The sequence below is a fragment of the Podarcis pityusensis genome (assembly GCF_964106645.2).
Source record: "Podarcis pityusensis genome assembly, chromosome: 1".
Taxonomy (NCBI): domain Eukaryota; kingdom Metazoa; phylum Chordata; class Lepidosauria; order Squamata; family Lacertidae; genus Podarcis; species Podarcis pityusensis.
This window is the reverse complement of record NC_138028.1, coordinates 74,014,888-74,037,664: the sequence shown is the minus strand read 5'-3', so window position 1 is coordinate 74,037,664 and position 22,777 is coordinate 74,014,888. Positions and strand designations below refer to the sequence as shown.

At 39.9% G+C, this 22,777-nt stretch overlaps 1 protein-coding gene across 2 annotated transcripts in view; it reads right to left on the bottom strand.

Annotated features, from left to right (window-relative positions):
• CARS1 (cysteinyl-tRNA synthetase 1) overlaps positions 1 to 22,777 on the bottom strand; it is a 33,802-nt gene that overhangs the window by 4,116 nt on the left and 6,909 nt on the right. For both annotated transcript variants that reach the window (XM_080998758.1, XM_080998759.1), the window contains 17 exons: positions 19,161 to 19,252; positions 18,922 to 19,010; positions 18,139 to 18,235; positions 17,571 to 17,669; positions 15,849 to 15,998; positions 14,943 to 15,083; positions 13,871 to 13,959; positions 13,104 to 13,225; positions 12,890 to 13,002; positions 10,382 to 10,510; positions 8,745 to 8,874; positions 8,432 to 8,535; positions 7,612 to 7,709; positions 5,624 to 5,813; positions 5,009 to 5,077; positions 4,253 to 4,334; positions 190 to 270 (listed from right to left, as the gene is read on the bottom strand). In XM_080998758.1, coding sequence (XP_080854884.1) covers positions 190 to 270; positions 4,253 to 4,334; positions 5,009 to 5,077; positions 5,624 to 5,813; positions 7,612 to 7,709; positions 8,432 to 8,535; positions 8,745 to 8,874; positions 10,382 to 10,510; positions 12,890 to 13,002; positions 13,104 to 13,225; positions 13,871 to 13,959; positions 14,943 to 15,083; positions 15,849 to 15,998; positions 17,571 to 17,669; positions 18,139 to 18,235; positions 18,922 to 19,010; positions 19,161 to 19,252 — 1,875 coding nt within the window. The remainder of the gene's footprint in view (positions 1 to 189; positions 271 to 4,252; positions 4,335 to 5,008; positions 5,078 to 5,623; positions 5,814 to 7,611; positions 7,710 to 8,431; positions 8,536 to 8,744; positions 8,875 to 10,381; positions 10,511 to 12,889; positions 13,003 to 13,103; positions 13,226 to 13,870; positions 13,960 to 14,942; positions 15,084 to 15,848; positions 15,999 to 17,570; positions 17,670 to 18,138; positions 18,236 to 18,921; positions 19,011 to 19,160; positions 19,253 to 22,777) is intronic.

The following is a 22,777-nucleotide window of genomic DNA, read 5'->3' as shown; positions in this document are numbered from 1 at the left end:
AAAATCCTACTGAAATGCCACTTCTACATAAATGTCTTTAGCATTGCATCTTTTAAGAGTCCAGGGTGCTTGACAAAGCTCATTCATTTTGTTACTGCGCCTCATTACTGTTAGTTGGAAACAGACACCAGGATGTACTAACTTGTCAAAAGCAAGACTGGAGCCCAGTTTGATTTCCAACTTAATTACCTTCATGATCTTCAAACCGAACTCCATGCTCAGGAAGGACATCATCTCGAAGAGAATCACATAGCTGCAGAACTTCAAACACTACAATTACAAAGAATAAGAAGAAACCATTAATATCAACATCTGCAAAAGTTCTTATCTTTTAGTCAGGTGGATGTTTTATGAGAAGGGAACACCACCTTTTATTATGTCATAGAGCAATGGGTTTGCTCTCCCCCTTTTGGATAAATGACATTTCCAATTCCACTATGCTATGGGGTGGGGGAGAACTCCAAAGTTGCTGTTCTCCTTCTTCAGTCCTAAACACATGTGCTAGGGAGTAGGTCCTTGGAACAAAGTGGGATTTAATTGCTAGCAGAAATACATATGATTTTCTCCCCACCCTCAACTCTTTAGTCCTTGTCTCTGCTTTCCTCCCCTTCCTTCCTTTTCACTGAACCTCCATCTTGAAAAGCAGAAGTCAAAAGTCCCCTAGAGTGACATAGGATTATGTTATAAGTACTACAGCATAAGCTATCAACTCATTAAAAAAGGTTGAGGTGAACTGGGGCATTAGCCAGTTCTTCCCCATTCCACATAACAGGTAGAGATATCTATTTCGTTAGAACTATTAGCCTCTTATAGTGATTTAAAGTCTGCTTGCCCGCCTCCAAGCCTGCGTATCTTAATAATAATAGGTCTTTTAGAAGTGGGCGGGATGTTTTTAATTGATTATGTTTTCCTTTGTTTTAATGTATCTGTGTGAGGTTTTTTTTCTGTCTGCCGGGTTTTAAGTTGTTTGGGTTGCCCTGGACAAGATAAAGTGACTAACAAATTTAATAAATATCAAAATAATATCTTCATCCCCAGTAGTTCAATAAAAACTAGAGAGTTAAAAAAAAATCCTCTTTAAATACACGCTGAAAAGTATTATCACGAACAGGTGAAGAAAAAGCTGTAAGTGCTCTGGAAGGAAGGTATTCTCTGCAGTTGCTCTGCATTGATGTCTCCCTGAGTTATAAATATTCACCAGCCTAAAACTATGAATAATTAAACTTTAGCAGCAAAGAGGAGAAAATTCCTTCTTGGCAGAGGAGAATGAGAGATGTGTGTATAAAAAACCCCCATTATGCGGAGGGTGAGAATATTATCCAAGGTATTATATTTTCTGAAGAATTAATATTCTGGCATCAGGAATTACTTCAGGATTAATGTGTGCCAACAGTGTGTTTTCAGAGGGACATCAAAGACAGAAGGTTTTAGTGATAATCCATAGAAGAGCATGTGCCAAATCCTGATGAAAGGCATGCTCAACTACAATCTGCTTCAGTACAGCAGTCTCCTTCCTCCAATTGCACAGCCACATACTTCTGAACCACAAGGGTTTTTTCACCCTCAAATGCTGCTGGTGGTGCAATGCAGAGGAGCGAGATATATCAAAACAAGTACCACCCCGTCTGCATGCACACTGTTCCTGCATGTACATAAATGCATTTGATCACTTATAACCAACACAACTTTGAAGATTATTAGATTTCTATAGGCGCATCGGTGTAGAGGTCACCACTTTTGCTCCAGTGAGCCAACACAATTGTTTGGCGACTGAACTTATGATTTGAAGTTCCTTATTTTCAAAGGAAGGAGCTGAAAAGAAATCCTGACTGACATTCCTTGGCAAGGCTTCATTAGAGGGGAAAATTCTTCTCAATGTACAGCTATCAAATTATTTGAGGGGGGTAGTTTTCTTTCATTCACTGTGCGTTATCACTAGAACATCAAAAAAGCAAATCAGCTGCCTGCTAAGAATGGCCAGTGTTGCTCTCAGGGTTTCTGGTGTCTACTCTTCTTGTACCAGGGATAAAGAAAATTTTATTTGCTTGGCATTTTAATATACCACAATTAAGATCCTCCGCTTCATGATCCATGTTTGAGTGAGTACTTTGCCGAAACTCCAATTCTCTCTCTCAAGAAAGAAAGAAAGCTTTCCACATATAAATGATGAGGCTCTGCAATGTCTGAAAATAAGAAGATAAGAAGGCGCATTGCCTCAGCTCAGAGTTTTATAGGAAGTTGTAATGAACGCTGTTTAGGGCTCTTTGACTTTTGGTGAGGTTCACCTGCCCCTCAGTCTTATCCATGCATTGTTGCAGGAAGTGATGGACTCACACACCTAGAATCATAGAATAGAATCATAGAGTTGGAAGAGACCACAAGGGCCATCGAGTCCAACCCCCTGCCAAGCAGGAAACACCATCAGAGCACTCCTGACATATGGTTGTCAAGCCTCTGCTTAAAGACCTCCAAAGAAGGAGACTCCACCACACTCCTTGGCAGCAAATTCCACTGTCGAACAGCTCTTACTGTCAGGAAGTTCTTCCTAATGTTTAGGTGGAATCTTCTTTCTTGTAGTTTGGATCCATTGCTCCGTGTCCGCTTCTCTGGAGCAGCAGAAAACAACCTTTCTCCCTCCTCTATGTGACATCCTTTTATATATTTGAACATGGCTATCATATCACCCCTTAACCTCCTTTTCTCCAGGCTAAACATGCCCAGCTCCCTTAGCCGTTCCTCATAAGGCATCGTTTCCAGGCCTTTGACCATTTTGGTTGCCCTCCTCTGGACACATTCCAGTTTGTCAGTGTCCTTCTTGAACTGTGGTGCCCAGAACTGGACACAGTACTCCAGGTGAGGTCTGACCAGAGCAGAATACAGTGCCACTATTACTTCCCTTGATCTAGATGCTATACTCCTACTGATGCAGCCCAGAATTGCATTGGCTTTTTTAGCTGCCGCGTCACACTGTTGGCTCATGTCAAGTTTGTGGTCAACCAAGACTCCTAGATCCTTTTCACATGTACTGCTCTCAAGCCAGGTGTCCCCCATCTTGTATTTGTGCCTCTCATTTTTTTTGCCCAAATGCAATACTTTACATTTCTCCCTGTTAAAATTCATCTTGTTTGTTTTTGCCCAGTTCTCTAATCTGTCAAGGTCGTTTTGAAGTGTGATTTGCTCTCCTCCAGTCTGCCGGGACTTTGCCTGTTCTCCAGGAATTCTCAAAGATGACTGCCAGTGGTTCTGAGATCACATCTGCCAGTTCTTTTAATACTCTTGGATGCAGTTCATCTGGCCCTGGAGACTTGAATACATCTAAACTAGCCAAGTATTCTTGTACTACCTCCTTAGTTATTCTGGGCTGTGTTTCCTCTGCTGAATCATTTGCTCCAAATTCTTCAGGTCGGGCATTGTTTTCTTTATCGGAGAAGACTGAGGCAAAGAAGGCACTGAGGAGTTCAGCCCTTTCTGTGTCCCCTGTTTGCATTTCACCATCTTCTCCTCTGAGTGACCCCACTGTTTCTTTGTTCTTCCTTTTGCTACGAACATACCCATAAAAGCCTTTTTTGTTGCTTTTAACCTCTCTAGCAAGCCTGAGTTCATTCTGTGCTTTAGCTTTTCTGACTTTGTGTCTACACGTGCTGGCTATTTGTTTGAATTCCTCTTTGGTGGTTTCCCCCCTTTTCCATTTTTTGTACACATCCTTTTTTAATCTTAACTCAGTTAAAAGTTCTTTAGATAGCCACCCTGGCTTCTTTAGGCACCTTCCATGTTTCCGTCTCATTGGTACTGCCTGACGTTGTGCTTTTACTATCTCCCTCTTAATAAACTCCCAGCCATCATGAACTCCCTTTCCTTTTAGTATTACTGTCCATGGGATCTCACCCAGCACAATCCAACAAGCGCCTGCTCCATCCCAGCAGTAAAATACGGTAACAATAAATAAATGATTTGCTGCCCTTTCATGACTTGCATAATCAGCTGCCTCAATCTGGTTAATGGCAGAGCTGGCCCAGACTCATACGCAAGTAAAACGCAAGGCAAATGCAGGCAGACACCTCCCTAGTTTTTGGCTTAAAGAGTTTTGAAGAGTACATGCGTCTGTGTGCCCACACCCATATCGAGCAAGCAGATGAACAAGTGTGAGGAAGAAAACAAAGCACTATGGTACAAATAAAAATGACATTTCGTAAGACAACTGCACATTTGTGGAGATTTCCATTTGTAAAAAAAAGCAGAGAGTTAACATCACCTTTCTTTTCTCGGGCAATTTGCCGCACACCTTCTCTGAACTCGGACAAAACCTGTAGGTATGGCATCACTGTAGATTCAAGCTGCAGAATGAAACATTTTGTCCATTAGTTGATATTCAACCCATTTCTTTCTGGTTTCCTCTGAAAATACTGCTAGGAAGCATAAAAACATTGGGAGCAATTCAGTATAGCACTAAGCAGATTGCTCCATCAGCACAACCATTTCTGCTTGCCTGATGGAGCTATCTGCCCTCCACCCCCCTGTGTGCTGTTCTGGGGGTTCTCTTGACCATCCCCAAGAATCAATTTGGCTGGGGTGGGAGAGAGGAGAAGAAACAAAGTCCTTACACTTCTGCTGGCAGGGCTTGTTAGTTGAATGCTGCCTATAAGACGCTATCTTCTACCATGTCAGATCACTGGCCAATCCCAGCTCAGTATTGACTACTCTGACCGGCAGCGGCTGTCTAGGGTTTTTGGCAGTAGTCCCTCCCAGCCCTATCTAGATATGACCTTCGCAAGCAAAGCTTTGGCTCAACAACTGAACTCTGGGCCCTTCCTTGCTATGCTCTCACATACAAATATAATTCTTCTCTCTTACCTAAATGCAATTGGAGTAATTCTGTGATTCAGTTTTACTACAGAATTTTATATTCGTACGAGCAGAAAAAGTGGCTTTGCTTCAGCATGTAATCCAATCTTTCTGAAAGCCATGAGCAGAGTTGAGATTGCCACCGTAAAATTTCCCTACAACTTACATTTAAGTTTTGGGCACTTCCTCCAACTGGGAATCCAATAGCCTCATCGCTTTCTATAGCACCGAACACCTATGCGAGTGAAACACAAAACAAACTGAAAAAACACGCAGCAGCAGATACTTTAACACTGACAGAAAATCCAGCCCCAAAGGCTGTGAACAAAACTTTGCTGGGCAAATGAGTTTCCTGGACTTTGTCTGCACTGGGTTGGAGCTGCAATTAAGACATTATTTCCAAGAGTAAACATTGCTCATAGCATGGCCTCCTGGAAATACAGGGGACTGCAATATTTCTACGATCTTTGCATAGCAGTGCTTGATGACCATTTATCTATGTCCAGGAAACAGCAAAACTTTGCAAACAATTCAAGTACTACCACCGTTTTATACTGATAGCTAATCCTGCTTTCAAAAGTGCTACATTTTTGTCACAATTATTTCCTTGTGGTAGGGGAATCCCTCCAGAAGTTGCTGGGCTGCAACCACAAACATCTCCAGGCTTGGCTCATGGTCAGGAATGACTGGAGTCTTATCTAAACAGTGAAAAGGCTGACACATTCACACACAGTTACAACACACATGCAGCAGTTTCAAAGGTTTTGTGAAAATCCCATACCTTGAACATCTGTGTAAGATAGAGACTTATATTTTCCAGCAGCATTCTATTTGGCATTTGCCTCGCAGTCTTCTTTGCAGCAATGTAGGAATTACACTGACTGACCAGCGATCGCACTTCTTCCAAGACTGTGCGTGTATCAATGTTGTCACATAAGGCTTCATGGACTGCTAGCTTCTTGTCATAAAAACTAGCCGAGCAGGGCAGGGAAACAAAGAAGCACCAACATGTCATTTGTGTCATCCTTAATGGTTTTCAGCCAAAGATTCCAGTACTCCATGGATAAAAGAAAGCCAAAAGCATTTCAGTACTTTACTTGCTAGGGTAAAACCTGAACGGGCAGATAGTGGGAGAGAAAAGCCCTACCACATACTTGGTGGCAACATTCAGATGTCATGATAAATGATGGTTTACCATGATGAAAACAAGCCAACCCTACCTCCAGGCTTGTACACTCCTCCTGCCATATCTAAACTCAGGTTCAAGTGGCACAAGTCAGGAAATTGCATATTTACATGAAAGACTCCTTTAGCAGCAGTTAGAAATTGAGCAATAAATAAAAGAAATAGTCAGTATCTCACTAGACTCCCACATACACCATTTCTCTCTTGCATTTCAGAGTACATACTGAAAAAAGACACAGATCTTGAAACCAGCTTTGGAAGGAGAGAAAAGAATCAAACAACTTGCCAGGTAAATGAAGGATAAGAAATATGAAGAGCGTTATGGACTGAAGCATGGAAAATTACAAAAGAGAGAGAGAAAAAGTTATCAGAGAAGAAAAACACAAGAAAAGCAAATCTATGAAGAGAATATGATATAATGGTGCTAAAAAACAGAAAACATTTACATTATAGAGACAGCATTTTATTTTAACAATCCTGTCAATCAAATCTGTAAATGTAGGACTCTTCTGACTCCTCTGATGAATTGCAATAAGTACTATAAGATTTATTAGTGGCATTCAGAAATCATGACAGGTACAAGCCTGGGGCTTGTGTACCTCCTCCCGCTGGTGTGGCAAACAGAAGTTCAGAAGCTTTTGCTTCTGTTTCATTGCAGTGTGTCATGTTGTCAAAACCAGACAAACTGTGGTCAACTATGGCTTGCGTCAAACAAACCAACTTTACATCATGAGTTAAGAAAGTTGGATTGTTTCAATCAATCATAATTAGTTGAACCACAGTTTAAGGTTTGGATGCAGGGCTAAGGTGTGGTTAATCAAAACCAGATGCAGAAGAAAGTCTGCATAAAGTCTGAGGTTCCCTGTGGGTTGTTTTCACAATTAACCATAGTTTACCTTGACATCCTAATACAGCCATTTAAAGCATCAGGATTAACAAAACAGTTAGGTGTTTGAATAGAAAACGTAAGTATCTAGCTGCAATCCACAAGCCAGTAAGTCAAGTCTAATGAGACTGAGTACATTCTGAGAAGTTTGGTTTTCAGGTATTATTTTAAAACAACCATTTCTAATCCCTGAGGTGATGAAAACAAAAATAAGAAATGTGTGGTCAGTGCATAATAAATTGCAGAAGCCAAGAAAGGGTAGAGGAAATTCCCACTGTCAGGGGTCTGCCTTTAATAGCCCCCCGTGCTCTATTTACTCATGCATGACAGAATAATGTAAAACAAATCCACTGATATAAAGTTGTTTCATGTTCCTAATTTATGCAGGTTTCAGAATTTAGCTTTTAGGATGCAGTGTGTGTGTGTATAGTAAAAATAAGTAAGGAAACACATCTATGTGAAGAACTAAGAAAAATAGTAAGAAAGCACGTGAAAGGATCTAGGATCTGCACCACAAGCAGTCTGATTGCTATGTGAACTAACAAGTAACTGAGATCCAGGGGAAAGTGTTGTAGAAATGCAAGATTATCTTGCTTGCACCAAAAGGAAATGCCAGTTTGAAAAATGGGATCCATTACCATGAATATACAAATGTCTATTCATGAAGAAAGGAGGGGGAAAACAGGTTTCTCACTCACCTTTTATTCAGCTCTATTTCCTGGTTTTCCCATTTTTCAAACTGGCCTGTCACATCAGCGGGGGCCCGAAGGATGTCCTTCACATTTAAAAAGAACTCCTAAAAGGGGGAGGGAAAGAGCCCACAATCTGAAGTCTTCCTGTTGCAAAGTATACTGTCCAGTTAGCTATTTCAATACTCATATCAGACTCACTTTCAGCCAAGAACAAGATATACCCTGCATCTGCCAAGAAAAGCAACTTTTCTATTACCTGCTGTCAAGCCGATTTTTGTCTATGCTGTGACTTAGCATAATGTGATATGACACATTAACAAAAAAGCTAATGGTGTTTGCAATTAACGAAATTCAAGACCCTTCATCAAGTCTCAGGCAAAAACAGGATAATGATGACCTACATCCTACTCCCCCTCCCACGCCACTGCCCATTACAGTCTGAAGGATACCTTTCCAAGAGAGATCTTTTATTTAACTTCCTACTACTATTAAGTTTCCTGTTGGTTACTATTGTTTTACCACAATATATATGCAAACATAGGATATATCAAGCACATAGAACAGATTAGGTTGACCAAGTTGTTTTGAGCAGATTTGGGGATGAGAGAATTGGTGAATGGATACAGGAGCTTTTAAAAATGGTTTGCAAAGCGTAGATTTGGAGTGCAGATCTGGTAAGAAATTAATAAAACGACAGGCCAACCTGCTAAACCTGAGCACATATATTATACATATATAGTCAGCAGAAGAAAACACCGGGTACATCACATTACTACAACCCAAAATTTGTACAGCAGAAAAACGTGAAGAGGGGAAGTAAACTTACATTCATGAATTTCTCATACTGAATAGCGGACTCCATGGTGTTGTTGGAATAGTCTAGCGTATCCTTCCAGGAATGCATAAGAAAAGCCAGCCGTAATTGCCGAGCTGTTGAGAGTTTTAAAAAGAAAATGGAAAAGTGTAGGAGGATATGGGACTACAGCAGAAACCACAGTGCCAAAGACAATAGAAATTTTCATAAATGAAAAAAAATCACTCAGATTAATCATTAGCTGGTTTCAAAAATGATTTTAAAAAATAAAATAATGGAAAGTGTTCCTTCCTTAAATATATATATATATATATTTATATCTTACCTGTGTGCTTTTTAAGTGCATCTTTTATTGTAATAAAGTTTTTCAAAGATTTGGACATTTTACAACCAGCAATTGTCAGGTGCCCGGTGTGGAGGAAATAGCGAACCCAGTGATCGTTTTCAAAGTATGCCTAAAAACACATGGGAGAGGATAATATAATACAGATATCTATTAGATTACAGCTGTATGGGGAGAGAGAAAAAAAAACAATGCTTCAATCTCCCATTTACACAGCCCCACTCCCCCAACACACTTCTCTCTTCAGTTTGAAACATGATACAACTGTAGGATGAATTATCTCCCATTACACATATTATTGATTGAATTATGGGCTCCTAACATCAGTATTTTCCAAATTCTGGATACCTTGGCCCCTTTTTTTGGGGGGGGGGTGGATAAAAACTGAAGGTAAAGTGGAGGCACATTTCACTTGGCAGTCAAAAATCTATAAATATTCTTTCTCAAACAGCAGAGGCTTGGAAGTATTTAAGAAGCTACAGAGTGAATTTCCCCCTTGACCTTATGAGACTGATAGGCACTCTATGTATGTGTTTTGCAGTAGTTGTGCTTCCATATTTATAATTATTATTTTCCTCAAGCAGCTTTCAGAGAAATAGGCTGGGACCTTCCCTGTGACTACAAAATAGCCCAGTTAATAGGCCTCTCATTGCCCCCCTTTCCCAGGTCAGAACTGTGCTGGAGCGTGGAGAAGGGGCCAATGCATCACTGAACCTCCCCGCTCTGATGGACACAGAGCGATGGATGCATCAAACAGACAGGCTTCATTTCTCATGGTGTTCCAGCTCGCCTCAGAGCAGGCAAGTGCTCCTGACTCTAGTAATCGCTGTTTCAAACTGCAGCAACACTTTTTCTTAACCTTGGGGGTTAAAAGAAGGCAGCCTATACCAAGGAACTGCAACTTCAGCCGAGCCACAAGATTGCACCACTGGAGTGAGGAAACTAGTTTCAACACCACTGTCCCAATGTGAAGATCACATAAAGGTATGTAAGTTCCTAAGTACACACAAAGCACTCCTTTCCCTGGCCCTGATACCACAACAAAGGACCTTCCCATTCTCTTCAGAGAAGGTGGCAGCAAATCTATGTGGATGAAGAAAGGAGATGCAGTTTGGAAGCGATAAGCACTTCAGACAATAGGATAAACCTCATAAAGCTAATTTAACTAAGTAGGTAGTTGGGGAAGGTGCCGTTCTGTCACTACTGAGGGAGGGAGCCTCTAGAATCCAAAACCTTTGACAGAGCAACAGCTTCAGATCCTGTATTATGTTTCCGCCATTGTGACCCAGAGACAAAGCCCCCGGGTCTCTTTTCCTAGTGACAGTTGCCTTACAAATGGGGCTCTCTTTGTGGCAGTTGCTAGTCACTGCTAGTGCCTAGAGTATAGTATCACTTAAAGCCAAGTTTAGCAACAGTAGCATGGTTTCTATTTTCAGTCTGCTTATGTGAACATTTGATAATATTTTCTCCTTTGACAGCCAACAGAGCCTACTTAATTGAATTACTTCCGTGCTCTCTGAACTATTAGTTGGGAAACATCCAACTCAAAGCCAAGTGAACCTGAGAGCTCTCTGGCAGGTATCAGAGCAAGGTAAGAATTAGAACATGGGAGCACCTGCCTCAGATTGTGCCAACTCATTGTCATGATGAGGGAACCGAAGATCAAAGCCTCCTCCATGTATGTCCATAGAATCTCCTAGAATGGACCCGGCCATTGCAGAACATTCAATATGCCATCCCGGACGGCCCTGTTTTGAAATAAAGTAGGTTATTAATGATGTTCAGGAAAGTTCTCCCCAGTTAATGAGCCTATTAATGTTCATTAACTGGATTTAATAGTAGATATTTTAATGCAGAACTTTTATCTTGCAGTTTGAACTTAGTTCTACATGCTCTACTGTTGGAGCACTTCAGTTAAGGCAATCTTTGCACTGAATCAATAATCTGGCTTTACAAGGTCAGAGTGCACAATAAATAGTCAATCAAAAGCTACACCCTAAAAACAACTGACAGAATATCAGTGCATGGCAAAATTCAAGACAAATCATCTCAAAATCACCATTTAAAATAATTCAAAATCATCACTTAAAATAAGTTTTTCAGTATTACTTTGTAGCCAACACATCACATTCTCACCTATGTTTTCCTTTCACAATTTTTATCCCCCAGGAGAGGTTCCTAAACTGACTAAATTTATTTTTTTAAAAAAATAATATTTATTGATAATTTCAGGATTACAAGAAAAATAAAAAATAAAAAACAACAACACTACAATACACAAAAAGAAAAAGAGAAAAAAAATAAAAAAGAGAAAAGCACAAAATATAAAAACCAATACGACAATACAGCAAAAGAAAGTAAAAAAGAAGAAAAAAGAAGAAAAAAACACAAATCCCAGATTGCATATCCATAATTTCCATTTGCTTGTTTCATTGACCTCCTCACACCTCCCTTTTTGTATTCTAGTTTAATAATTATTTCAGCAAATTCTTTCCATCTTTCTCAATTTTTGTTATAAAATTTATCTTAACAATTTAACCTAATAATTAACTCAACAAATCCTTTCCATCTTTCCCCATATTCTGTTATTCAAATTATCTTAATTTATTTAACCTTATCTTACCCCTAAATACCTTAAGACTTAAATCTTAGTTTTCAAATATACATAGCTCCTGATAACATTTCTGCTAGAGTCGTATAGTTTCATTCCCACATTTTCCCTAATATTCATTAAGCTGATTCTAAAATAAAAAGTTCCCATTATAAATTCTCTTTCAATCATCATCCAGCGTCTCTTCTTCCTGGTCTCGGGTCGTGTCAGTCCTTACTGTCCAATCCATCTAGTCCATCAACCTGGAAGCCTTATGTCCGAGGCCCTTAAGTCTCTTCCATGTCCCTTCTGCAATTCTTCTTCATCTTGTTTGTGCTTGCCCTTTTCCTTGTCTTTTGTTGGTCTCTGTCTTAGTTTCTTTCCTTTCTCATTGAGGAGTAGGTCTCTGGGGGATTCCAACCCAAAATTGTCTCCATCACCCTTCATCCAGCTCGCCCATTCCCCACAGTCCCACTCCCCACAGTCCTCAATATAGTCCAAAATATATTTAACATCAAATTTCAAGATCTCTCCAAAGCTAAAGCTAAACTGACTAAATTTAATTGAAAGTAGAGACTCTTGATAAAACTATGAAATTTAGTTTTTAGGGTGTGTGCATGCAAGTGTATATGAGTTAGCCCCAATTGTGGTATCCCATCAGATATACAGGTATGGGGGGGATGCACCCTCTTTAAATTCTGTGCTTTTACATATGAAGACATAATAAGCAATCACCTGTTCCTTAGCAGGTCTTAAAATTAGGTAAATTCAACTTCAGATGAACAACAACACATTATATATTACTTAACCCTGGGTAAAAGATCAGCTGGAATATGTTTGGTTTTGGGCACCATATTTCAATAAAAAAATAAGTCAGTAGAAGGACAGCACAGCTATGAAAAAGGGGCAAGGGCAATAAGCCAGGGGTTCAGGCTAAAAACAAAGTAGGATGAGTTTTCACTATGAAAATTCTTGGATTACAGGAGAAAAATAACAAAATATGTTGAAAAGCACATTTCAGTGGAAATTTCTAGAAGGGAATAATCGATACCCCTGCCAACTATTATTTAAATTTTAGAATCCTATCAGTGTCAATGACTTGATTAGATGCAGAACATTATTAAGAATCAAGACGCCCCAGGCCATAATGCTTTGGCAGGACATTTAAGTTATCTGTCCTTTATGATGTCAGCCTGCATCTTAAGATATGACCTGTATCCCCATGATTTAAAAAAGTAACGGCAGGAGATGTCTTAAGCCTGGACTACATGTTATGGAATATACTTACTTTTAGTCTCCATATAAAACTGTGCATAAAGAGCAAAGTTATAGTGGATTGGATGCAAAGAGGATTGGATGCATAATCCCCCCATCCTGGTCTACAACCAAACCTTATCCCATAAAAACTGGTTCCAGACAACTGGGGACATAGGGCACTAAAGACAAAGAGGGAAAACAACCACCCCCTCCTTCCATGGGAGCACAAGCATTTTCCAACCATGCAGCTGGAATCTTTGATCCAAGTCACAGTCCTTACTTTTCCCCAAGGAGAGTCCCATGAAGGCTCGCCTGGTTTGGAGGATTTCCACAAAGCAAAGTCATTTGGAGAATGCTTCTCACTTAAACGATCCACCGAGATACTCAGGTCACCTGTGGAGAACAAGAGGAAGAACATTTGTAACCTTCAGAAAGGAATCTTAAAATTGTATTCGTGTATGCACTGGAAAGCCCCTGACTGACAGTAATATTACCTTCACCCTCTTGAAGTGCTTTTTGATCACCTACAGCTTCAGGAACCAACTTGGCATAGGAGTGTTTCTCAGATGCATCAAATTTCATGGTATCAAAATAGACAGAGCCATTGGACACATAACTAGAAGACAAAAAGCACAAATGTACTAGGTGTTCTAGAGTTTCAGATACTTTCCTACTATTGGGTGGAATGCAACTTGTCCTCCTTTCACTGTTGCTCCAGCATGAGGTATGTGGTGATCAAGGAGAACTGGGTGCTATTTTTGCTAAAGCCTCTCAATGAAGCCCTCGTTGAAGTGCTCCCCAAACCTCTAGAACAGATTTTCATGAGGAGGTGGGGCCTGCAAAGAGGAGGGTGAAATTGGCACACACACAAAAAAGTGCCCCACCTTATCTATTAGTGGATACATTTCACCAGTTGGCTAGGAACTACTGTATTTAAAGGTGAATTTCTTCCGCTGCTTTCCATGATGGGCAAGTTCAATGGGATTTACTCCAAGTTTGCTGGATGGGAGACTACTAATGATTTTGGAAGCTCTAGCAACACAAAACATGTAGAAACAGCATCTTTGAGATGGCCAATAAATAAAATAGCTTTCTATTAGGCCGCCCATCATATGGCCTTGTTGTGCCTTAAGGTCTGATGGCAAATGTTTAATTAGAACAGAATTTGGGCTGCTTACATGTGAAGCACACATATAGCTGCATGTGATGATTTTCTTTTGATTTACATAACACGTAAAATGTAAGAAGAATTTATACGCACCCATATCCGTTATCTACAATCCTTTGGACAAAGTCCACAATTTCTGGTACATATTCACTAACACGTGTTAAGACATCTGGAGGTAATACCTAGAAGCAAGCAAACAAAATAATATATATTCTCTGTTTCACAACCCTTCTTGTACCAGACTCTCTCAACAGCTTTGCTTTGCAATTAGTTCTATATTTGTATATAGAAAACTAGGCAAGTGGCAAAATTAACAGGGACTTGTTGAAGAGAGTATTGCTGTATGCTCCTGAGATTTATCTTATGCCCAGCAAGACCAGGGCTTTAAGTGTAGTGGCACCTTCCCTTTGGGTTGCACTTCCAATGAACATTGCAGTATAGGCATTCAGGGGTCTGCTTCAACTCATGGGCAGATTTCAACTGAGTCCTATCAGTGGAAGCCATGAGCAATAATGTCTGCTTACACAATGGGGCTTTCCCTCATTCTCCTGCCCTTGTGCACTCCACTCCCTTTATGGTACAATGTACTTATGCTTATATTTTGAAATATAACACTTGGAAACCTTTCTAGGTAACAAGCAACTAATAAATCCTTTTACTATTATTAGCAAATTAAATAAACAGGCACACACACTGATGGGCAGAAACTGAACACAGAAGCCCAGCATTTCTAGGCATCTGCTCTAATTAACCATATTGAAAGCATATCTGCAGTTTCCAAGAGCTCAAGATGAAAGATAATCTGTAAGGTTAGAAAGGCATGACCATTGCTCTAACTGCTGATGAAAGGAAAATCAGTCTTGATTTGTGTCTTGACATGATTCCAGCTTCCTAGGTATTAAAAACAGTTTTATGTACCTTGAAACACAGTGCTAGGGAGAGCCCTATCCAGACTGCCAGCAAAAAGTGTTAGTGTGTCATCTTGATAAATCAATATATATCAAAATGTGTCCATGGAGCAGTACTGTGAAGCCATTAATTATAAAGAAGCTTTATAAGTTTGCTTTCTAGGCCTTCCAAGAGAGGGAAACTATAATAAATAAGTTCCACCAACACCAGATTTCCATGTGCTTTTACATTTTGCTGAATCAATGTGAATACTTACATTGAGAGCTGCCATATCTTTATGATATTCCTCTTCCCAGAATTTGGGGAGCTTTGAAAATATGGAATTGTCAGACACCTGACTGCCCAAACTAGTGTCCAGCCACTCAGAGAGTATATCTTTTGCTTCTTGCAATAACACCTAGAAATAAATTATAGATCTATATATAAAACACATAATTATCAGCAATGCACACTTCTTCAAGAAAAAGCCTAGTGTTCTTTATTGTGATTAAATAATGTTAATTTATTTGGGCCAGGATCCAAAGCTTGAGTTCATGTTGCCAGTTTTTCCACCTGGAGACAACCTATCATACTTCTTGGAAAGCCACTCCCAAAGAGCCCAGACCTTAGAAGATACTTTGTAGGGAAACAAGCAGCACTTACACACACACTCTTTCTTTAGCGCTGGGGTGGAAGTGCTACCTTTTACTCTTAAAATAATAGGCAGAGTGTTTTCTCTCCAATCTTAGTACTGTGGTGTTTAGCAGTGTTTAGCAAATAAATTCCCCCTGTCTGTTCTTGAATGATCCACTCAAAAGCAGGAATATGGCTCTTTAAAGCCACTCCTACCCCAGCACAAGATTGGGAAGCACTGGAAATGCTGAGGCAGAGTGTGTGGTTTGTACACATGCACAAGTCTAATGCGTGTGTGTGTGTGTGTGTGTGTGTGTGTACGAGTGCACATGGCCTCTGCTGCCATGTGACCCTCAGAGATGTGCCTAACCATCAATAAGATACTTGGGGGGGGGGGGGGAGTTAAGTCACACCAATGTAACTAAATAATTATGTAACCTCACAGATATAAATGGTTTCAATGAAGCAAAGTCCCACCCTAAAATAGTAAATGGAGCTCAAGGATACTGTTTAATTTGCTTAAGGGCACAACAGCCCGTTCAGTACAGACCTCAGCATGTTTGCTGACTTGACCTTCAGAGTGTTTATTTTTCAGTGCACTTTCTAGAGGTTCCACAGCAGCCTTCACTGCACTCTGAATCCTTTCCAGCATCTGTTTCTTATCAGGGTCAGTGGTCTCTTGTAGCTTAGCTGCAAAAGGCTGATTTAATAAACATGAATGAAATATACATAAAACCACACTGAAGGCAACAAATAAGCATCACTTAATAAAATCATAGCCATCTTATAAAATATTCCTTAGAAGTTTTCTTGTTTTTAATTTTCAGCAAAATCTCCAGAGTAAAGCAGTAACAAATGTCTGCATGGTAGAGTTTCAAAATTAAAATGGAATGTAGACATGCTATAGTGAGGAGGGTCATTACCAGGCATTTTCATGGGTAGCAACCATATTAAAGAGGAGGACAGTCCCCTTCCAGACTTAAAGACAACAAATCCCACAGCAGGAAAAACCTAGTGTTCTGGTCCCCAATATTACACAAATTTTAAAAATTAGCACATCTTTATTTAAACATAACATTCTGCTTTCATAATCCATTTTTCCAGAAGATTTTGGAATCATATAGGCATTCATAAAAAGTCACAGGAGGTTATGAAAGAATGGAAAGATTTGCTCAAATTTCATAGATATAGGACAGCACTCTCAATGGCCAGGTTAAACACTTTGCCATCAGCAGTTATGGAAGACAAGTTAACTGAGTTGCCTTGTCACTGAGTGTTTGTCCTTGTGACAGCAGCTCAGTTGAAACATGAGCCCACATTCTCCATTGTTGCATTTTTTATAGCAATATAAAAATTACAGACTGGGAAGATAAAAATGGGACCCTACTGATGGGAAAATAAGAACCAGATCTTATATCTGGTAAGTTTCCATTTTATCTCCTCACTACATTCTCTACATGTGGGGAACACAGATGAATTTTATAATCTTCATTTTAATGGCAGATTCCAGAAAAATATGGACAAGTTCCTTGCTGCAGCCATCAAAACTATGCGCACTATGATGAAAGGGAGGATGAGTTCTGAGTCAAAACTGTCTCTTTGATTATTATTTTGTTACACTATTTTTAAAGACACCATTTGTGTATATGCATCTTGTGCTCTCCGCCCCCCCCTTCCAATTTTCTCTTTTTGTTATGGTTGTATTGATGACCCTCCACTGTATCTGATGCTTATGGTTTGCAGATCAAATAAAGTAAATGTGTTTGATTGCCAGTAGTAGGTAGCAACAAAAAGTATTCTCAGGAAAGGTGATAAGGCTAGGACACTAAAGCTTGGTGTCTCTCTCCAAACTGGTTTTGGCAGACACTACTAAGGTGTCCACTTTGATGGGGGGAGATTATGATTGGATGTGGGGAATGCCAATTAATTGAATTTAGTCCCAGTGATGGGATGAAGGCAATGTGCTGGAAACAGGAGCAGCCAAGGTATATAAAGCTCTGGTTGTCCCCAGCAGAAGCAACACTGCTTCCAAGTGTGAACAAGTCTTTGGAGTCTTGCAGGACTCTTGAGGATTTTAGCTCTGCTAGAACAGAGAGTGGTGGCTTCATTTAAAGAGCTTGTGTGTGGCCAATGATGGAACACAGTCTGAAGAGGGGGAAAAAAAGAAGGAACAAGCAGCTGGCTGATTCCTCCTCTGATCCAAGGTGTTGGAAGACAATTAAGCAGTCTCCTGCCTACATGAAGTATGGAAGAGAACAGTCAAGGAGCTGACCTTAGAGGCAATCTGGACATCTTCAAGTAGCTGTGCTGCTGATGGCTGCTTCTCTGTGTATTTTTCAAAGAGATAGTTTTGCCTTGCTCTTTTTATGATCTGTAACACAAAAGTTAAAAGATGTTTAGGAGGCACATACAGTGTATACAATTTGAAGATTAAAATTAGAACTGGTGTTCATCTTACAGAACATTCCCAAAGTTCCAAAAAGGGGGGGGGGGAGACAAGAACTGACACAAAGCCTCAGCCCATTCGTCCAATTATATGCCCAATTATTTTGCCTCTGTATTTTTCTCCTCTCCTCTCCTCACTGTCTCTTCAACCATCTTCTTCTGAAAATTAGATGGTAAGCTTCTTGAGGTGGGGATCTGTCTTTTTGCTATGTAACCATATAAAGGCATTTTGTACATTGATGGCACTGTATGAATTAAGAAGTAATAACCTCAAAGAGAAAGTCTTTGACTTATTGGTGGGATAGACAATTAAATTAAAATAAAAACTAAGTTAAATAATCTCATCTGTTAGTCTCATTCCTGCAGCTAATCAAATGACAGCACTTTAGAATTACCTTGTCATCTATATCTGTGATATTCATACAGTAGAAGACATCATATTTGAAATAGTCTTTCAAAACTCTTCTCAGGATATCAAATGAGATGTATGATCTACAATAATTCAAAAGACAAATTGATTTTGCAACCTCGGGACCATTTACATGCGCTCACTATATTCATGAAGCATCACATTATATTTTTGCTTTTGAAAAGTAATGAACTGTTTTCCTAAAAATCATTTGGCATTCATTTTTATGTTGTTTCAAAGCAATGCCATTACATCTGCATTTGTATCATAAAGCGGTATATGAAGTTCTTGTGAGAAACTAGAAAGGACCAAACTAGTTGTGATGAAGAAAATTGTGATCAGGATCTCTGAAATTGTGGGGCCTGGGGTGGGGGAGAATTTGATCGGGACTGCTGCACTGAGGTGGGGGATGAGGAGGTTAAAACATACGTCCATGTCTTTGCTCTCTGCCATTAGTCAAACAGCAGCTTTAGGGCAATTTCAGGTGGGGGAAAAGCACAGGATGAAAGGTTTAGACACTTCCTCCTCCAGAACCATGGTCCTGATCATCACCATAGACAGCTATTCACTTTAAACAGACAAGAGACATCCTTGTTATCGATGTCCAACAGCATTAATTGGTGCCAATATGTCAAAAAGAAGATTATTTATAAACTTTGGATTTTTTAGAGATTTTATAAAGATGGCAGTATTAGTTTGATGTAACAAATTCATTCACAGCTTTGCTCTTCAACTGCCCAAGGCACTTGCTACTCAGACATGGCCATACCTTGCATGCCCCATGTGGGAGGCATCATACACTGTCGGACCACAGCAATACCATTTCACCCTGTTGCCATCTTGGGGCTGAAACACATCCTTAGGAGGAAAAGGAGACATAGTAGTTAGAAGCACCCAAATTTGTACAGGCAGAGTCCCACAGGAAAAGCAGTTCAGCAACAATGAGCAATGCTACTAAGTCTACTATGCAAAAGACAGCACATGGAAAAGCCAAATTCAAAAATGTACCTTATTGCGAGTGAGACTGTTGTATAGGCAGAGTTTGGGTAATGTTGTTCCTTGGGGTGGAGACCAGGGAGGCTGGGTACGCTTGTTTTTACCTAGAAAGGATTTAAAAATTGAGTATTAATTTTCCAAGAAAAACAAATCTAGAAAGGGTATTCTGATTTTCTTTGCTATAAAAGTCTATGTCATTAGCTCAGAAGGTACACTGGAATAATAGTCAATTTGAAAAACAACACCACGTTTTTGATGCAGAGTACATCATGACATTGTTGATGCCACTTTTCTTTTTTTCAGAAAGTGACAGCAACTCTCAGGGCTCTGATTCAGTGCACTTACTCCCACTGGAACTCCTGTTTCAGCAAAAAGTGAAAACATCCTCCTCACCTCCCAAAAATCACATGCACATGCTGTTCTTGAAACTTTTAGGGAGTTTAAAAAAGAGTGATAAGCTCCTACACTGAGAAGAAATTGAATTGTTTTAGGACAGAGCAAAAAACTTATTGAATATAGTCACCAAGCTATGAAGTTGACATAAAACCTAGAAAAAGTGGGCAGGATTCAGCTAATGAGTCCCCTCAGTGGAAGCCTGTGCAAGGACGTCCACTTAAATGGGTCTCATTCCACACCACACCCTGCTCCCACTCCCCATGAAATTGGGTCAGCTGTAGCACGCAGCAAAGTAGGGTGGGAATAATTCCATTTGGCAATCTGAAATGCTTGCAAGACCTTGAATTCCTCCCTGAATAGCATGAACAATGCATATATATCCCACACCACCTCTTCTACCTGATTTTATATTTGTGATCCTATGCATGTTTTCTCAGGAATATGTCCCAGTTAAAATCCACAGAATTGTAGCCTTAATTAAGTTCTTTCCTAGAGTGTTCCAAAATCAACACTTTGACTAGGTGAATGTCTCTTTGCATTGCATCTGCAAAATGTTTATGTGCTATACTTAAAACAGGAAAACTTCAACAAGGCAGTTTCATGAAGAAGACATATGATGCAGAATGCATGAATAAGTTTAATGTAAGCACACAGAACAATACCTTAATCAGCATGGGGGGGGGGGTGGATGGCACATGTATGTATGACATACATGTAGTAAATAATTTCCCCACTTGGTTTCATTTTATCTGCAATTCCCTCTGCCCTGCCTCAATCATGTATGAAGTGGGCAATAGGGGAGTCCCATTTAAAGAAGAAAAGGGGTGTGCAAGTGAAAAAGCTGAACCCTCTCCCTCCTATAGCTTATGTCAGGAATGGACAGATGGTAGATAGTGATTTACTGGTAGAACACTGGGCAATTTGCAACAGGATGACAATAATTTGTGATTCCCAGTTATTTCCATTTGGCAACCAGAAAAACATGTCTTTCTCGCTTAAATAAGGCTTCACTATGACATAAGCAGTGGAAATAATTGATTTAAGGTTGAGTTTAAGGAACATACACAAAGCAATTTAATTCTGTCCTTTGGGTTGCTTTTTCAACACACACACAGAGAATTAATTATGGCCACCAAGGAGGTTAATTTCTAAAAGATTAAACCAGCACACACAATCAAAACTTGCTCCAGAAGACTCCAGATAAGAAGAATGCATAAGCCACAATATGATAACCTTAACCACAAAAGAAAAACATACAACAATCTACCCAAACTATTCATTCAGGCAAATCAAATATTCAAATATTCCTGCCAGAAACAATAGCTATCATTCTAATCACTTCCACTGTGTTCACCATTACGTGACACACCTTGAAAATGAAACCAAATAAAACCAATAGTCGTTCCTATCTTCTGCTTAAAGGTTTAAAGCATTTATTTTATCTTGGTTTGTTGCATTTTTATTTTTAGTTTCAAGTACAATTCTTATCTGCACTTCTAAACACCACACCAATCTCTTCTGTTTTCAGACTCTACCTATGGAGCTTCAAATGCTAATAAAATGCACTACCACCTCAACAAAGGTATGAAGACGCTTGCTCAGTGAGGTTTTCATAATTCTCCCAGTTCACCCTCTGGTGTCCGCGGAGAAAAATGCCAACATTCCACTAAACAAATTGAAAAGGCACAGTCTTGACAATGACCATCTGAGTATATTTTGAGGGAAACAATGTGTTTGAAATACACCTGGATGAGTCTTCCATACCACAGAGCTCAACTGAACACCTGAGGGAATATAAGGAAGATATAATTGACAGGGTTTTCTGGGAAGTATGAAAGCAGCCACTAACAATACTCATTATAGGTACTTGCGTAGATTCGTGTTTCTCATTGCAGAGAAAACTCACATATAATGTAACAAAGTCTCTTTTCTTTTCCTTTCCTGTTCTCTGACACTATTAGAGCACTGCAAGGATTCAACCAATGGCTTCAAGTTACAAGAAACAAGATTCTGACTAAACACCAGGAACAGCTTTCTGGCAGTTAAGAGCTGTTCCGACGGTGGAATGGGCTCTCTCCTTCATTTGAGATTTTAAAGCAGAGGTTGGATGGTCATCTATCATGGATGCTTTAGTTGAGGTTCCCGCATAGCAGGGTGTTGGACTAGATAACTCTTGGGGTCCCTTCCAATCTTAAAATTCAATGATAAGAATGGTGAAAACTGTGGCCTGCCAGGATGTTGTTGGACTATAACTCTCATCAACCCTGGCCACCATGGCCAATGGTGAGGGATAACGGGAGTTGATGTTCAATAATAAGGTTGCAGGTTTCTTATCTAGGGTCCTTGGAAGGCAATCTGTAGCCAATTGAGGCACACACCAGCACTAAAAACAAGACTGCAAATACCATTTTGAACATGGGTTTGCAATAAGCAGAAAATTTTAACTTTAGCCTCTGACAATTCATGTCCATAGATGAACTTAAGTGACTGCCCCTATTTGTGTCAAATAAGCAGTTTTACCAGTTGCATTTGATTTACACTTTGGTAAAAGCTGCCTGTTCAGTCAAAGCTGATTAACAAAATCCATCTTTTAGTATGGCAGCACCTAGACCAGGGGTCAGCAACCTTCTTCAGCCATGGGCCAGTCCACCATCCCTCAGACCATGTGGTGGGCCGGACTATATTGTGAAAAAATAAATAAATGAATTCCTATGCATCACAAATAACCCAGAGATGCATTTTAAATAAAAGCGCACATTCTACTCATGTAAAAACACCAGACAGGTCGCACAAATAACCCAGAGGTGCATTTTAAATAAAAGGACACATTCTACTCATGTAGAAAACACACAGATTCCTGGACCATCTGCGGGCCGGACTGAGAAGGTGATTGGGCCGCATCCGGCCCCTGGGCCTTAAGTTGCCTACCCATGACCTAGACTTTGGAACTTCCTGCCTATTGACATCAGGCAGGTAGGTACCTTGGGCTGTACTCTTTTCAGCATCTACCAAAAGCATATTTGTTCCAGCAAGACTGAGACTGGGAGGGTGCAGTGTGATCCATGAAATTCACAAAGTAACTTTGGGCTGGTCACACCTTCTTAGTCTAACCAACATCACAAGGCTGTTGTAAGGATTAAACAGAGGGGAGGAGGGGAGGAGAAAACCTTGTACACCACCCTGAACTCATTGGCAGAAAAAAAAAGGATATAAATGTAATAAATAATATTTTA